The sequence below is a fragment of the Maniola jurtina genome, chromosome 9 (assembly GCF_905333055.1).
Source record: "Maniola jurtina chromosome 9, ilManJurt1.1, whole genome shotgun sequence".
NCBI lineage: Eukaryota > Metazoa > Arthropoda > Insecta > Lepidoptera > Nymphalidae > Maniola > Maniola jurtina.
In genome coordinates, this window is record NC_060037.1 from 8,049,648 (window position 1) to 8,069,078 (window position 19,431).

At 35.5% G+C, this 19,431-nt stretch overlaps 1 protein-coding gene across 1 annotated transcript in view; it reads left to right on the plus strand.

The window, feature by feature from the left end:
• LOC123868260 (regulating synaptic membrane exocytosis protein 1) overlaps positions 1-19,431 on the plus strand; it is a 152,350-nt gene that overhangs the window by 109,474 nt on the left and 23,445 nt on the right. Inside the window, exons 3-5 of the mRNA XM_045910696.1 lie at positions 11,468-11,576; positions 17,573-17,681; positions 18,642-18,792. Coding sequence (XP_045766652.1) covers positions 11,468-11,576; positions 17,573-17,681; positions 18,642-18,792 — 369 coding nt within the window. The remainder of the gene's footprint in view (positions 1-11,467; positions 11,577-17,572; positions 17,682-18,641; positions 18,793-19,431) is intronic.

The window sequence follows — 19,431 nt, forward strand, 5'->3', positions numbered from 1 at the left end:
TACATTCTAAGCATCAAAATGTAAAACATTATAGTGAGTTCGAATTAAAAACGCTGATGATAGATAATAGGTAATATTAGAAAAACAAGAAGCAGAATAAATGAAACAATTTGTTTAAAAAAAAATTAGATAACACTGGAAAATTACAAAAGATGAGAGAGCAAGCCGATGATCAAGTCCGAATAAATGAAGACCACGACGATGTACTATATAGTAAGACTAGCTTAACTATCTTCACATACTCTCTGGAGGCGAGCCTGCGGCGATCGCCACACGACCGATCCAATATTCATGAATCTCCATTGTGGCTGTATACCAAGAACTCTATATTACCGCTAAATAATCCCCTTTTCTGTCTAACGATCAATACGCTACGGGTAGAACCATTTCAAATCCAAATGCGTTCTTATAAGTAACCCAGCGATGGATGTTCATATTGAATCATTCACAACATAAATCTTTAAAAAAAAATCTGTTTACAAAATACACATTCTTAGGAATACAGTGAAATATGTTCCAACTTCCACTGGCAATGATGTAGGATCTAAGCCGGTGTTTAGGGCTTCAGAGTGAGGAACCTCCTCACAATACGTTCCGTCTTCGGAAGAACCGCCTTTATTATCCTGCCCTGCCAACATTCAAGTTTCTCGTTCAGAAATTGTAATTGGATACATTATTATTGTACTTTTCTGTAGGTATTCGTATGTGCATAGTCAAAGGACGTAACATAATATGTGAAGCTCATACTGCAGGTGTTAAATATGATACCTCACGTGTTATTGTCAAAAGCCCAAACCCGGTAGCCGGCACCTAGGTTTGTCTAGACTATCTTAGGAAAAACTAACTCATCCAAACAAACCTTATTTTGGCAAGATTTTGGCTTGACCAAGAGTAAAATAAAAGGCAGTTTCCTAATTTGCTTTGCCCATTTCATAATTGAATTAGTTTAAAAGTTAGAACGCTGGGTTCGGATTTGGTTTGTGGGAGCATAACGTTAGCATTACAAAATCTGCTGTAACGCTATGGTTCCACTTAGCAAAGCCATTCTAGATAAAGATTGATCGCACCATTTCGAGCCATTCATGACTCCTATTAAAACTTCCTCGGACCTGAACAGCTTATGCTAAAGCTTCAGTTTAATTTCGCTATAAAATGTCCCCTCTGCGTTGGAATGATTACTTTGTATACCTAATAGTTAAAGGAGCAAACTTTATAAACCCACATAAGACTTTAATTTAATTTTTAGGGTTCCGTACCTCAAAAGAAAAAACGGCACCCTTATAGGATCACTTTGTTGTCTGTCTGTCCGTCCGTCGTATCTGTCAAGAAAACTTGTAGGGTACTTTCCGTTGACTGCATTGGTAGGTCTTGTAGCATAAGTAAAGGAAAAAATCCGAAAACCACGAATTTGTAGTTACATCACAAAAAAATGTGTTCTTGAAAAAAGAATTAGTATTTCATTTTCAAAGCGAAATAACTATACCAAGTGTGCTATTATATGAAAGCGTTTTACCTATACATTCTAATTTTTTTTACAATGTATAGGTATTTATAATATTTTTATTTATTTTTATGTATAATAGTTTTTGATTTATAGTGCAAATTGTCGAAAAAAAATCCTGAGTACGAAACCCTCGGTGCTCGAGTCTGACTCGCACTTGGCTGGGTTTTTTCTTTATTACTTTTTCCGATCTTCGTTGTTAAGTATGACGGGTAGATTGAGACGTAACTGATAATAAATTCATTAATTCAAACTTTGTAGGCTTTTTGTAGGGCAACTTGTGCGCATACTATATCGAAATTCATCAGCGGTTCGGAAAGCTGATTTTTCTGAGAAGTTCATCATAACTATGCAAACTAGATCATAACAATTCGAAGCTAAGTTTAATTTTTGTTGTTCGTGGATAGTTTCGATTTTGTTAAACTATTGAACTATTTTTAGTTCGAGCATACGTGCTGCCGGCAAATTGTTATTACAGTTTGGCAACAATGTTAGTTCATGTGTCTACTAGCAGTACAATATGCAGAAGTTGGCTACAATATGGGGACATTCAAAAGAAGAGTGAATTGGTATTTTCTAGGCTGACGTAGTATTGAGATTGCAGTCAAGCGCACGCGTTTTATTAAAAAAATATGCAAAAAAAATATGTGTCAGAATGTATGTATGTATTTGATAGTGAGTATATTGTATACCTAGTAGGTAAGTATTTTTGTTTTAGTGCTAAGGATAAGACAAGCCCCTTTCCTGATAACGATCGATACGCTCGTATCAACATTATTTCAAACCACTCACGCCTCCAATTAAAACTTCTGAGAATCGCGCGACCTGAGCGATATCGATGTCAAATGAGCTTCACCCCTGATTTTAACAACGGATCCCAAAATGAACAATGGAATTAACGCACAGGTGGAAACTCAATCCGTACGTTCATATATAAAAGCGACTTTTATTCATTAGGTATGGTTACCATCATTGCCTACGTCAATTGCTGAACACAGGTATTTTCCAGAGAGCACACCTGGTCCTCAGCCTACCTCATCCAGCCATGTTCCGCTATCTTCTTTATATCGCTTGTCTATCTTAGGAACCTCAATTACAAAGAAGTGAAGAAACCCACAATTTACCCTAGTCCAATATTCATGATCCTGCATGACTGCGCTACATTTTTAATATTTGTATGGATTACTTATAATTCAAATACATAATATTTAAAAATTAAGTGAGTTGTATGAGAAACTAACTAACATAAAAAATGGGTTAAAACCTAACGCATAAATGGAGCTGTCAAAAGTGTCTTCAGGTTGTTTGATATGATAAGGAAAAGCCAATCACTTTGCACATAAAGATGTTCCGAGATCGACTTTTAGTTGGAAACTTTAAATTACGTGACTTGATTTCATAGATTCACAAGCCGACTCGCCCGCGACATAAACTCAATCTACTGATATAACTTGGTGAAAATCCATTAGACATAACTTTATATCATAGATTTCTTATATTTATTTGCATCCTAGTTATATCTAGGTTATACTGAACTAATTTAGTACCTACCAATAGAAAGGCTATTTCAAACAAAAATCGCGTATGTAAGTATGACATACGAACGGATTGCGAAACTGAAGTTGTCATGGGCAGGGCATATAGTTCGAAAACATTAGAAGTTGGGGTCCCAAGGTGCTAAAATGGCGTCTCCGCAGCGGAACGCACAATTCAAATTCAAAACATTTTTATTCAATTAGACTTTTACGAGTACTTTTGAATCGTCAAGAGCATCTACCACTGGTTCGGAATGCCTTTTTTACCGAGAAGAACCAGCAAGAAACTCGGCAGTTGCTCTTTTCAAAGATTTGACATACAATATTATGTTACAATGTTAGAAGACCCCCCACTTGGCGGACAGACCACATCAAATGAGTCCAGGAGATTCAGGCGATGCAAGACCGTGGCGTGTGGAAATCCTTACAAGAGATCTACGCCCAACTGTGGACGTCGGTAATAATGCTGATGATGATAAAGTATGAAGCTTTAGTATAACACTGGAAATCAAATTGTAAGCGAGAGCAAGCTGCAACCCGCCAAAATTATTGTTCGGAATAGCCCGTCTAGTGCACAAGGTCATTGCCTAGTTGTGTGTTTCAAATTCTGTCCTCGACAGTTTGCCTCGACTAAAGCCTTCCTTCCTTTGGTGCTGCCCCCGCGCTTTCTCTCTACGACGTCCGTTATAAAGCTTTGTACAGCTTCCACCCTCTTCCTTCCACCGCCCTTCCGTTTTCAAATATTCAAGAGAATTTAGTTGATGGAATTTTTGAATTGGTATCAACTATAGTAGGTTTGAACCTGCTCCAATTGATTATATTTCTGTGGTTAGGTACTTTCGTTGCAGGGATACTTGTATGTTTGTTTTAAGCAATTAGATATCACTTGCTTTAACGCTGAAGGACAAAATCGTGAGGAAACCTGCATGCCTGAGAGTTCTCCATAGTGTTCACAAAGGTGTGGGAAGTCTGCCAATCCATACTTGGCCATCGTGGCAGACTTAGGCCGAAACCCGTTTCATTCTGAGAGGAAACTTGTGCTCAGTAGTTGGCCAGTGATCATGATGAGACCTTTAAATTATGTAATTATTGAGTATATAACGATTATTAGAAATTAACAGAAATATTATATCATTAAAAAAATCCTATAGTGAATAAAAAAAAAAAAAAAAAATTACAAATCGAAATGTACTAATACGGGTCTTAGATGTCCTGGGCATGGGTGAAATGATGTACTCGTAGCTACAATATACAGCCAAAACCAACTTAATAATATTATGAAGGGTGCTTTTTATTCCAAGTCATGAATTTATTATTGTTAAGTTTTTTGAAAATTTATTTTGTAACTCTTTCCACTTTTATAAACTTATCAGTAAGAAAGAATATCAAAGTTACTTAGAATAAACTATGAAGTTATGGATGAAGAACCCTTTATAAATTTTTAAAGTACATCCCATCTAAAAGTTTTGATGTAAGATGCTGAATCTTGCAGACTTATTATTACCTGAAACTGATAACATAGAAACTCCATAAATAAGTCTTGTAAAAAGATCAAACATATACATAGTAAAAGCTTATTTCGCTCGCTTTTAGAAACTTATAGAAGAATTTGGCCTAAAGGTCAACCAAAACTGTTAAATTAGAAGCTGTGTTAGCTGTAAGAAAAGTATATGTGTGTGGGAGTGTCCAATGTTAAACTTCCCTACTGGACATCTATACTTAAATGTATCTAGTAGGTACCTATATAAATACATATTGTAATTTGAATTTTTGAACAGAGCCACCACTAAGTTACTTGTTGATTATTCTCCATAGGAAGAGCATTCCGAACCACCACCGGTAGACTGACTAGACAATGCAAAAGCACTTTATAAAAGTATATTTGAATGAAAAATATTTCTTTATTTGAATAATTTATATAACACTGAATGGATAAAGCTCGTCAAGAATTGCAAGGCATGAGGAGGTGCAATATACATAAATAGTAAAATACGAGCATATAAAAGGTTTACCTAACTAAATACCTACTGGTAAATGAACTTGTAGGCATTTGAAATGAAGTTAATCATTTCAACAGAGAAAGCGGCCTGAAGTTTGTTTATTATACATCAAGACGTGTTGATTCTCAAACTTCAACACGAGAATATTGTATTGTTACCAGACCTGCATAAGTTCGCAAGTAATCCTAATACAAACTTCACTAACAAATCCACTCTCTATTATAGAGTGGGTGAGATTCGATTCGCTAGATTCGTTTACATAACATAAGGACCTAATAAAAGCGTGCTCGAAAGAAACAGTCACTTATTGTTATTTTATTAGAATTTTATTTGCTAAAGCAAAGATTCTCGTATGAGAATACTATAAAAATTAGAACTATAACCAAAGATTTGGTTTTATATCAAGTATATATACCTTGCACAGCACATATTATAAATCATTTATAAAAATAATTTACTAGAAGAAATAATATTTATATTAGCAAAAATATACACAGTCCAAATGATCATTCATTGGCACGGTGCCAAAGTCTGTGACGCTATGTTGCCTCTCTGAATTGCCAGGCTAAGCTGTTGTGGGCTAAATAAGCACCAGCTCTTAGGTCAATTCACATCTGTAGCGAGGACTAAGTAACATCTGAGACATAAAATTACCAAACCGTTTCGTTATTATACTTATAATCAATAGCGGGTACGTACCATGATTAAATACGATGATTTTAAATCATGGACTAAGTATAACTTCTGAGATTTAAAACTACCAAACCGTTTCGTCATAATATAACTAAATAACGGGTCAGTACGTACCACGTTTAATAGAACGATTTTAAATCATCGATTTAGTTGCAAGGTATATTTCGGTTTGGGCTAATAACGTAATGGATACGTTAGTAGTTAGTATAACAGGGAGTTAAAAATGGGTAGCAATTAAAAGCATGCTAGTAAAGAATGCCTTAGATGAAATCCGTATTCGGCGAAATTGGTTTTATGTTGCTATGTTGCTTCATATTTTGCCCACAATCTGTTGCGCTCCATGAAAATGGCAGTTTCACTGAATCGTTAATTTTGTATGAGCTTGTACGGCATCGCTTTCCGGGAAACGAGTTTTTTAACGATCGCCATTTTTATTGTTATCACCTATGACTAATTCTCTGATCTTTTGTAAAGTTATTGTTACGACCACTATGTCTGTATATACAATTTTACAAAGAACATTATGAAAACGTGTGTATGTTCTAATTTTGCATCATTGAGTGATTATTCTCCGCCCGATAGATATTAGGCCCGCGCCTAATTGATTTTTTTTTTTAAATTTAGAGCCAGTGTCACTCGGAATTATTTAAGAATTCTAAGATACCTACTCGATATGTCCAAACCTGTTAAGGCATTTAGAAGCTAAAGTGGAATAAAGAAACTCACATACGTAGGAACATATTACATACATGAAACCTAAAAAGATTACACTCCTTTGTTGGGTAGTCAATATGTTGGGTAAAAAAATCAATACCAATGTGTTACCGCGATTTGTAATGCACATTCGGAAAAAGAACGATGACTATAGATTTAGATTCAGAGCATGGCAATAAAAAGGCTGACGATGAAATTCAGTAGACGACGATATTGGTTTTGTCTCTATTCGTAATACTCCGTCCCCCGTCTGATGTTGTCTATGAAATTTACGACTGTATTACCGCCTCGCTATCTTCATATGATGAGTAATAATAGTTGTACGCCTACACACGCGACATGAGGTTTTAGCGCACTCTACTTTTATTGCTCTCGTTAATTTTCAATCACATTTTCTATTACCACGACTTTTCTTTGTTGCATCTCTTATTAGCTAGTAGTATTTTTAAGTTTAAGTTTTACGTGTGTATCTGTGTATCTGTGTATCTGTCTGTGGCATCGTAGCTCCTGAACTATTGAACCGATTGCAACATTTTTTAAATTGTACCTATATACTTCAGCCAATGAGCACGCAAAATCGTTCGAGTCCAAATACTACCTATGTATGTATTTAACAGGATAATTGGAAATAAACGTTTTATTTAAAAAAAATGTGAAAGGTACAGACAGACTCACTTTCACAGTTATAATATACATATTATATAGTGTGGAAAAGCTTCCATTCTATATTATAACCATATCCATATGGACATATCCTTACACACCTTGCAGCAGAGCACTTTCTATTCCCCAAAGGATTTTATAATGCAAATTGGCTGCCTAGTACCTACCCTGCTCGCGAAAGTTTGCGTACGCCACTATTCGTATTTAAAATATTTTTCAGTAAAATCGCTTCGCGGTTTTGCCATATCTTCTCTAGTCTCTAGATAGTATTAGCTTAAATCAAGCTACTTAGTGGATTACAGAGTGGTTTTTGCCATTACTGTATGTCAAGATCAGTACTGATTGTACTGATCTTGACTTTCGTAAGTGCTTTTATAAGTCTAAAACGAAGAATAAATAAATACAAATACAAATACAAATATTTAAAACATTGCGCTTGGAAGGTTTATTTATGTCTTAATACATTTACATTTGGTCCACCCCTAACGGCGAGTCAGCTACTCGTTTCAAATATAGCTACTGACTTCCGCATAGCTCTGCATATTAAAGTGATAATATAGGAAGTTGATGATGATACGGAATCCGGGATGAGGCAATAAAAACACCCGAGGTGAAATCCGGGAGACGACAATATTGATTTTGTCCCGCCTTATTAGGGCTGCCATCAATTCGGGGTTCCCTAGATTTGTCCTAAGACAGTCCGAAAAGTATCCGGGTGGGTTTCTCCAAACCACGCAACTGGGTAACCGAAAACTAACAGAAACAAAATCTATTGCTCATGCTTAAATACATACCTAAATACTTCATCGGTCTTTTTATATTTTGTATTTATTCCACAGATAGACGAATTTTTTGCGTAGCCTTCGCTCACATTTATATCCGGTAGGTAGCTAAAAATGTGGACTAACTACATCAATACTATTAATTAAAAAAAAACTGTACCTACATATAAAAAAAAATGTTCTGAATAACTGACTGACCTATCAACAGCTTCAACCTTGAAGTTTTGACAGTAGATCTTATTATGATGTAGACGTCCACTTAATAAGATTTTTTAGAAATTCCACTCCTAAGGCGGCTAACCTCCCAAAATAGGGGTTGAAACTTTGTATGAAAGGCCCTCATTTTTCCAAGTTTTTTGAAGTTCAAGTATCAATTGAAATTGGTATTTGAGTAAATGAATAAGTACATGTTTCAGCATTTTTGGGAATTCCAGCCTCTCACCGATTTTCAAAAATTTGTACCATATTATAAAAGGAAAACTTTATTGTCCCGAGTTTTCACTCCAAAGTTTGGATTTTTGTCTCTTTGTCCTAGATTTTATTGGTATCGCTGATGGTAGCCCTACGCCTTTTGTACTTTTTCCGCCTCTCCATCTGTTGCTCGCCATTACATTACGGCAGTTTAACTGAATCGTTATTTTTGTATGGGGAGTCATGACTCTGCGACACGAGTTTTTTAACTCGCTCAACTTTTATTTTTATCACTAACTAGCGATTTGTCCCGGCTTTGTACGAATAGCCAAATTATTCGCACATTTTCAGTTGATTTTTTATTTTTTTGTATCTATTTGTAAGCAACATTTTTAAAGTATATTGTTTTTAAACAAATCTTACAGCAACGCGTTCATCAATAAGCTCACAAGTAGGTAGCGCGATTTTTCTCAACCTTTTTGTCATAGTTCGGCCAACGTTGGTAACTCACACTAAAACTTTATAAATTCAAAATATTTTTATTCAATTAAACTTCTACAAGTACTTTTGAATCGTCACTGGTTTGGAATGCCTTTCCTACCGAGACGAACCAACAAGAAACTCGGCGGTTGCTCTCTTCAAAGATTATAATTTATATACCTAACACTCTGGAAGACTCCGTCTATCCATGAAAACTGTGTGGAAATTAATACAGTGGTTTCTGAGACTAGTGCGAAGAGGCAGACAAACTAGTTGGAGGAACTTTTTTTTTGTTATAATAAAGTAGTTCTCCTCTTGTAGTACTATGATGATCAGTAATAATGTTTTCCCGTCATATTTTCGTTAATTAAAGAACTTTATTGCATATAAAAGAAGACAATATAGGATATAACATTATAACAAGTACACACAAAGGGTGACCTTATCACTAAATACGTGATCTCTGCCAGGCAACCCTTCGGATTTGATTGCTATACCTACATAGTAGCTATGTACCTATATCTAAAGTTAGTTCGCCGGGTATGTTGATTTGAAAGCGCTAAGTAATCTGAAAATGTGCTGAATGTAATATGAAGTTCCATACACGTGTTCACGTACAAAATGCAGAGAGTTTTTTAAAAATTCGATTACAAGTTAACTCTTTACTGACATCTCACATAGTGATCAGTAATGATGCAGTCTAAGCTGATAGCGAACTAACTTGGAAGAGGTTTATAGCAACTAGCATGGTGGAACCCTACCTTATGCGAATTATGAGTTCTGACACGCATTAGACCAGTTTAATTTGTCATAAATAACGCACTAATGCGATTAATACGCGTACTGAATATTTCAGAAGCGTGCGAAGGCTCGCGGCCCGGTGTCATATTAAAACCACGAGAGGTGAATTCAGGACAGGACAATATTGATTTTCCCGCGCTTTATGTATTCCGTACTCCATCTGTTGCTCTCCGTGAAATTTACGACAGGGTTAGTCAGTCGCTATTTTCTAAGAGAATTATAACTGTTTGCCATCGCTTACCACAGTAAGACTCTTTTTATTGGTTCTAATAATTCTGTTTTATTGGGTTTTAGGGTTCCGTAGTAAAATAAGAAACCCTTACAGTTGTCTAGTCTATCCATCTGTGTGATATAACCATTTTAAAAATAAATTAGTGTTGTAAGTGTATGCAGATGACAGAACAATAACTAAACAGCCAATGACAAAGAATTAATGATTGAAAAAGAAACAAACAAAGCTCTCAAAGCTGTTACTAACTACGTATTAAAAGCTTCGACCGTGGCTTGTAACTAATCATCCATCTAATAGGATACGATGCCTTGTAGAACATAATTACTAAACGCATCGTGGCATCTATATACTAATAAATAAAATTGGAGTGTCTGTCTGTAATTTCGAAATAACTACCTCATATTAAGCTCATATGGTTATTTGAACGATACCAACACTGAATCACACGTTTTTAAAATTTTTGTCTGTCTGTCTGTCTGTCTGTCTGTCTGTCTGTCTGTTTGAAAAGGCTAATCTTCGGAACGGCTGGACCGATTTTGACGGGGTTTTCACAGACAAGTAGATAATTGACCAGGGAGTAACATAGGCTACTTTTTTAACCGACTTTCAAAAAGGGAGTTGTGTTTTTCTACCTATGTACACCGAAATCTCCGAGATTTCTGAACCGATTTGCGTCATTTCTTTTTTAATCGATAGAGGAACTTCGCGACATTGTTTCATAAAAATTTGGAGTCCAACTCCTCAATCCTGATGCTGCAGGGGATCTGACCAATCCACGCGGGCGAAGCTGCGGGCATCAGCTAGTTGGTCCATAAAACTGTCATATGTAGCTCTTTCATACTAGCATATTTATACTTTGATGGCATTTTACATTGATATTAAAGATATTCAACTAGTTACATCCAAATAAAAAGGAAGTCTTGAACTTTGGTCAGAAATATAGAGGCGTGTAGGCCTATGACACCAACGCATTTCAAATATAAAAAATATTGGTTATACCATTTCACTTCTTTGCAAAAACATGGCCGTTGCGCAAACATAAGCTAAAAAAAATTCCATTGAAGATTTTTATAAATAAACTAAGTTGTTGGAACTACGCGATACGTAGCTTCAATCACATCGCAACGGAGCAAACGGAATGACGGAATTTTTGCGTGGGAACAGTTAAAGATTTGAATAGTGACATAGGATACTTTTTAGGGTTCCGTACCTCAAAAGGAAAAATGGAACCCTTATAGGATCACATTGTTGTCTGTCTATCTGTCTGTCTGTCTGTCCGTCCGTCCGGCCGTCCATCCGTCGTGTCTGTCAAGAAAACCTATAGGGTACTTCCCGTTGGCCTAGAATTATGAAATTAGGCAGGTAGGTAGGCCTAAGAGCACAAGTAAAGGAATGAATCCAAAAACCGTGAATTTGCATAGTAGTTTTTGAATCATCGCGCAAAATGTCGGAAAAGTCACCTGAGTACGGAACCTTCGGTGCGCGAGTCTGATTCGCACTTGGCCGGTTTTTTTATTGATTTTCAAAGAGTGCGTATTTCCGAAAAACTGAACCTACGCGAACAAAGTCTCGGAGATCAGCTAGTATGCGTATAAACGTTATACCAAATTTGGATTACTTTTCCGAAACTAAGTAGAAAATTTTCTTTTTTCCAGATGGTGGCGACGGAGGAATCAACGGTGCCTGGACAGATCGAAACGCCTGGAACTTTCGGGAAACTCCGTCAAACACTATCTTCTTCACTGCTTACGGCACAAGACAAAGGTAACACATGTAGCACAACTTGATTCCTTTTTTAACGTCGTCGTACGTAGTGCGTTGTAGAAATTATATATATCTACGAAACGATTATACAACGCAACTTAAGTGGTTAAGTAACCCTACAAAGCTGATATAATAAGATCTAACCGGTGTCTTGTGTGATCCCAAGATCACACAAGACACTTCAACTCATGAGACATATTATGTAATAAATAAGTCAAGACAAAAAAAAATACAAAAAAAATTCCTTTATTCTAAATCTAAACACACCATCATTTATAATTTTTATTATATCAGGGCCAATTGGTAAAATGGTTTAAGACTAAGAATTTAGTCATTCCACGAATGACCGAAAACTTGCCAGGTTGAAGGTTTTGAACTAAGCACTCTCACCGTTCCTGATGATAACCTAGATCTAGATATGCTGACATAACATAGATAAAAATCTCTATTTCTATAAATAAACATTTAATTTTTGCGCAAATGGAATTTCTTCGTCAAAAGCTCGAGAAAGCGTCAAACTTTTTGTAAACAATTCTGTTTTGCCTCCCACGTATTAATTCCCTTTATAATGTAGTAATTAATGTTAATATTTCCGAGAGTTATCTCACTGTGTAATATGGAAAATTGCCAATTTTATAGAGTGCTTGTAATGAAGAAATTTAGTCTGTTATGTTTTAATTAAGACTGCATTTAATAACTTAGTATCTATATTTTTACTTTAAATGATAAAATCCATACTTGCCTGCTGCATCATTTTAATCTTTACGCCCTACTAATATTATAAATGCGAAATCTTCTCTGTCTGCTAGCTTCAAACGGCCTATCCGCATCCGTACCTATTTTGACGGGTATAGAAATAGAATCCCGGGTCCCGGGAATCCGGTGATAGGCAACTTTTTATCCCGGAAAATCGATAAGGGCAGACGAAGTGGCCATCATCTAGTCTTTTGATATGTAATGTATAAAGAAATTTTAAAGGAGATGGGAAGATAAACTTTTAATTTGTGTAAGTACACAAATTATGTCAAGGACTTTCGTGAAGTAACACCTCCTAGTCACTATTTAGAAATATTTGTCAAGAAATTACCACAGTTATAAGACAGAAGCTTAATTACGATTTATACTTAAGTGTCGGAGTCTAAATATGAAGTGGAATTCAGAAGTTATACGAAGTTGCCAAGTTGGTTGAGAATAATTCACACGGGAAATAAATTATTCGTGAGAACCATATTTCCTGCATACTCCAAAATACTACTTACCTACTGCTGTCAAAAGTTATATAAATGAAAAATTGGCAGTCAGTGGGAACTGCAGACAGAACTGAAAACTTAAAACTATGAAATAACAGAGATTTGTTTTTTTTATTTTCAAATTAATTGGATAAGTGGTATCAAAAATTTAATTGTTATAAATAATTCGTAAATTAAAATTATTAACATTAGTTATTTTTTAACCCCCGACCCAAAAAGAGGGGTGTTATAAGTTTGACGTGTGTATCTGTGTATCTGTGTATCTGTGTATCTGTCTGTGGCATCGTAACGCCTAAACGAATGAACCGATTTTAATTTAGTTTTTTTTGTTTGAAAGGTAGCTTGATCGAGAGTGTTCTTAGCTATAATCCAAAAAAATTGGTTCAGCCGTTTAAGAGTTATCAGCTCTTTTCTAGTTTTCTTGTAGAAAAGAAGGTTAGATAACCGTTAGGTTCTTAATATTATGTCAATTGACAAATGTCAAGCTGTCAAGATGGACGTTGCCTAGATATACATTATTATTTATTATTTGAAAATGATGTTTTGGAAAACTCAGATACTTTGGATCCAAGTCCAAGCTTGAGTCCAACTTAATTAGTCCAAGTAAGTTAGTCCAAGAAAATCGGTTCAGCCGTTTGAAAGTTATCAGCTCTTTTCTAGTTACTGTAACCTTCACTGGTCGGGGGTGTTGAAAATTTTTAATTTACACTTGTTATATCTGTTGGCACTCGCAGCGCTTTTAAAATTAACATGTTGCTTTTAAAATTAACATGTTGACCTTAAAGTTTTACACAATAAAATCACAGTAGACCAAAAACATTATTTGCAACTGCAATGCTTGGCCAAACGTTGCCTTTTTGAAAGACTAGGCCTACTTACTTTTCAAAGGGGCAAAACCGTCAAGATATTATAATAAGGTATGTAAATCATACAATAAACCTTGGAATTAATAATTGCTTTAGCGCTTATATTATGCACATTGTACCTTGATTACAATTTGTGTGTCAGAGATGTGAGGTCGAATTATGAATTCATATCAGAGCCGCCAAGTATTCTCTCAATCAGTACTCAAACTATAACTTACTAGCTCATCTACCCGGCTTCGATTGGTTAAATTTAATATAACTTTATATCGATATCCATACTGATATTAACTATAATTATGTTGAAGTGTGTCGGTTAGCTTTTCAACGCCCACCTGTTTAAGCAATTTTGTCGAAAAGTACAGAATTAGGTTGGATCCTGGGAATAGAAATAGGGTTTTCGCGGAAAAATCAAGTAGTTTCCACGAGCTTTCTAAGAAATCTAAGCCCACGTAGATCAACCAATTTGTGGCATTTGTCTATTTTGTATGCCGGAAAAATCTTGAATTTCCCACAGGATTTTTGAAAACCTAAACTCTCACGGATGTAGTTACGAGCATCATCTAGTACATAATATATAACCTATTACTTTATTCAGGATAAAATAGCTTTCTTATTGTGAAATAATTACTAAAATCGGTTCAGCAGTTTCAGAGTTTATCGATTACAAATAAAAAATATTTCCTCTGTAATATTGAGCCATGACGAAGAATATAAAAATATTAACAGTACGATAATAAATATTATACACTAGCTATATGCACCATCATATTTTTATGATCTTCGATGGTATGGTCGACATAGGTTTAGGTAGGTCGGTATTTGTTTCTGCGATTCTCGTATACCTAGACAATAAAAAATACATAAAAATAGTAAACTTATCCATTGAAATAAACTCATAAACGTATCAATTAGTTAAGTTTATTACTAAATGCGTTGGATAGCAGGGGCTTAATTACAATATTATATAAGTTTCAAGAGTTATAACGTCAAGTTGTAAAGTTAGAGCCGGCAAGTTTGGTGCTTATAATTTATATACACAAGTGAGGATATGCGCAATTTAATATTAACAGTACTGCGAGTGTACATAACAGTATAATTATTTATGACTACCTAATCCGCCCGGCTTCGATTGATATACTGTAGGCTTGCATTTGATTGATGATATGTCATGATGTATTGAAAGGTGGAAAGCGCTTACGTAGAGGATTTATACTTAGTTTACCTTTCTACATAATCTAGATATTGTTGTAGTTTAAACTCGTCGATTACGGTTCTGGGCACTTGATACTTCTTCTAAGTATACAAAGCCATAATTTCGAAATTCATTTTATTATATTTCACAATATATGAAAGTATTTTCAAAGTAATGAAAATATTTTTTTTTATATGTTTCGGTTAATTTTGTATGAATGTTTTTCTCAGACACTTCAATATAGATTTGCAGATTTAGTAGAACTAAAAAAGTTACAAATGAGTATTTCTAGTCAATGCTCACAAGAAAATCAATATGCCAAAGATGTTCACTCCAGACTTTGAAATGGTGCTTATCCTTATCTTAGGCCCTATAAGCACACCTGGCCTTGAAGTGATACCTGGCTTTATATAATCCCTAGATACTGGTTTAATCTGTCGGGTGAGAAATTGTCGTTATTACTTACCAACGAAATACCCAACCGTTCGTTAATCTATGACAGTGTTGAATAATACCTATAATCTACATCTTACATTTAGGGGGCATTTGATCCCAGCCAGGCACCTCTACATTTCCAGGGCTATGTGCATTTTCAATATCACTTGCTTTAACGTGAAGGAAAAGGAGGAAACTTGTATACCTGAGAGTTCTCCATAATGTTCCCAAAGATGTGTAAGTCGGCCAATCCGAACTTGCCTAGTGTGGTGGACTACGAGCTAAACCCTAAACCCTTCTCATTGTGTGAAGATCCATTCACAATAGTGGGCCTTAAATGGCAAGAGATAATGATGTTGAATATTAATGTAACAATACTACATTTTATTGGCATTTCATTTTAGATTTTATGATTTATGAATATAAAATAGGTTCGCGATAACTTTGCGGGCTCGAATGCCTGCTTTTCATACAGTTTACGTGATCGACATCGGATCGGCGCCCAATGCCGCTATCGGAAAATGAGGGCAATTTAATTATGCAAAGTAGCCTCGACGGCTTGATAACAATTTAGCATCACAGAACAGAAATCATTCAGATACCTATATATTTTGTATTCAATCTCATAATATACAAACTTATGATCGTAACTACGTCCGCACTTCGTTCGCTTGGACTATACAAATTTCAAGAGTTGAATTTTCAAAAATCCTTTCTTAGCCGATGTCATAATAGCTGTTATAGGTACATTTTTCGGTAGATACTTACCTACCTAAAAATTGCTACGTAGGTTATTAAATTTTGGCAAATATAGTATTGAATTTATTACATTTAGTTAATTTTCCCAAAGATAGGTAGTTTATTTTCTCTAGCTTAGTATGGACAAGTTTTTCGTAATATTTCACTACAATACCGTAAAATGCCGTAAATTATTTGTTAGCTGGGACCAAAATGAAGCCCATAGTGCGCAGCATTTCTCAATATTCATAACGGAATATTGCGAGCGCTCAGCCAACTCCCGCGGGCCTGCACTCCGCTGTCAGTACATTCCGCAAAATGGAAGGTATACAGCACAAACAAACCGCACTCCTATTTGAATTCCCTATATATAAACTGAATTTGCAATATTCTCTCGAACCGCTCTCGCATACGAATTTAGACGTTATAGTAAGACTCATATCATAATTTTTTTGACTCTCTTTATCAATAAAAATTCTTTTTATTACGCAAGAAATAAGAAAGTAAGTTTAAGATAATCATGTAGTAGAAGTAGAAAAAAAATCCTACTGATATTATAAACGCGAAAGTTTGTATGTATGGATGATTTCAAGCAAAAACTACTGGACGAATTTGGCTGAAATTCAGAACAGAGATAGGTTATATCCTGAATTAACAGATAGGCTACTTTTTATCTCGGAAAATCAATGAGTTCCCATAGGATTTTTAAAAACCTATATCCACGGGAACGAAGTTACGAGCATCAGCTAGTAAGTTTATATTTTGTAAAATATAGTGAAGTCCGGGCTAGAATTTACGGGCGATTCGCAATATTCATCAAATTGAAAAATCGCGATCCCGAGAGGTTACACTGCACTTTTAGTCCATTTTGCGAAATGCCTCGTATAAAACAATACCACACGCATACCTATTTCAATTCCCTCTGTTTCAATGGAATTCGCCTCGATATGAATTCAAGCTATGAGAGCTATGAAATGAACTGGAATAGAATAGATATCCGTATTTGTCAGTGGTAAATTCATTGATATCTTATAAGGTATAACTTACGAGATGTAATTTAATCAAATAATGATTTAATATACGATATTCCTAAATCCTACGTATCGATAAAGATCGATCGATTTACGAACTCTTCAACGTCATTATGATTCCACCCTAGCTAATTGCATTAAAATATTTGAAGATAAATTTTATAAGCCGAGGTGGGGCCGCGTATAGTCCGCCTCTTACTCATTTCAGTGAGAAAGAAGCTAATTGTTTGCCGTAGTAAACTGAGGAAAATCAAAGCATCCTTTACTAAGGTTTTGGCTGTAAACGTTCGTGAAATTCACGATGTAGTTTAAGTTTTTAAAATTCAATATGGAATAGGTGTTATTTCAAAACACAATCAAATTATTATTTATTTATTTAAACAACTTTATTGTTAACAAAATTACAAAGAGTAAGAACACAGAATGTTGTTGTTTAGACAACATTTTCTACGATATCCCTTTAATTTTTCCTAATTCGTTGTAGTAACAAAGCTTGGGCCGCGGCAGGGCGTCACCGAGGTAGTGGTGGAGCCTGCGCCCGCGCCGCCGCCCGCGCAGCCACCTCCTGCTACCACACCCGCTAAGACTGAACGGTACGGATTTATTTTATTCTTCTTAAGACTTAAACAAATGCCTTCTTGTTATGCAAAAACATGTTGTCTTTGGAGGAATTTTGAAAGCATGTACGCAAAATGAAAGGCCATATTGTTGTGTTATGGTTCTGGTAATACGAGCACTAGCCAAGAGTGCATATTCCTTTAAACTGAGAGAGTCACGCCCCTGGTAACACGAAAGGAGGTTCAATTGAGGGGTGTGTGAGGAGATCCAGGAGCGCTCCGCACTGTGACACCTTCATACAGTTCCTTAAATTACCCAAAGTTTCTAGAAGCAGTGTTGAACGTTCTCGTGCATTGCGTTCAAGTCTTGAAATGCCAATCAGTAACCACAGTAATCAAGTAGTATAGACAGAAACACAATATAATATGTATATGTATAATATATATAGTATGTTATTATACATATTAATTGTAGTTTCACCGCATGTGACTCATTAATTATTCCTACTTATTGGGTTAGCTCCAATCTAATTGAGTTAATTCGATAAAATAAACCTTACTAACTACAATAGTCCTGTACTTACCTAATGCAACTTAAGTAATAGAAATGCGCCGTATTCTTTTCGGATTAAAATAAGCCTACTAATAAAGTCGGTTTTAATAAGTAATTAGGTACTGTATTTCTTAGCTTCACTTTCATACCACAGATATTTGATTCATAGATTTTTTAAATTACTTCTACTGAACCAATTGTTTTGGAATTTTGCTCACGCTTTGGTTATATGACAATTAATAACAAACTCTAGGTTAGATCTCGGAGTCTCTAACTCCTCGAACTCTTCTATCCCGATGCCCTAAAGTTAGACTTTAGAGTATTGGGATAAAAAGAAGAATCTTTCGATTGTGAATAACTATTAAGGATAATAAGTAAATAAAATTTTTAATGTTAATTTAAAAAAAAATGTTTTCATATTTATACTGTTTACATATTTTCAGTGAGCCGGGCAAAGCACCATCCCGCGCAGGGGCGTGTCGCGTATGTCTAAAAGCATTAAAGCCGGGAGAGGTGTTCCACATATGCAACGGGTGCCAGCACCGCGTGTGCGAAGACTGCTCATCCTACTCCAAACCTGCAAGTGACGAAGAGGTGAGACACATGCAGGGTGCTTGATTGCAGCATGACGAGATTATAACTTATAATACAAGGTACTGAAGCACGTAACATGCAGCTGACAATGCAGTACGGTACTGGGTACATTTTCTTTTTATTTTGATAAAAATTAGCCCTAAACTGCGATCTTACCGGGTGATAAGTGATGGTGAATTCTAAGACTTACGTAATGGCATTTGGCGTTAGTTTTTCAAGTACCAACTGTGTAAATATGACTGAGCTATAGGACCTAGTTAAATGCTTAAAACATTTTCCTATATTCCATTTCAAACATTTCCTAGATTTGAGGGGAGCCGAGATATTGGTAACCTGACACATGGGACATTAATTGTTGAATTATTGGGTCACTATTATTGTATTTCATGTTGCCTGTATTAATATTAATGATTCTTTGGAAAAATTTACTTTTATATTCAGTAATTCTTTGTCAGAGTGTTTGTGCGCTATGCAATATAACATATTAAAATGCTATAGAGCCTCAATAGCTTAACCGGTAAAGGAGTGGACTGAAAACCGAAAGGTCGACGCGGACGTTTCAAACCCCGCCCGTTGCACTATTGTCGTACCTACTCCTAGCACAAGCCTGATGCTTAGTTGGAGAGGAAAGGGGAATAT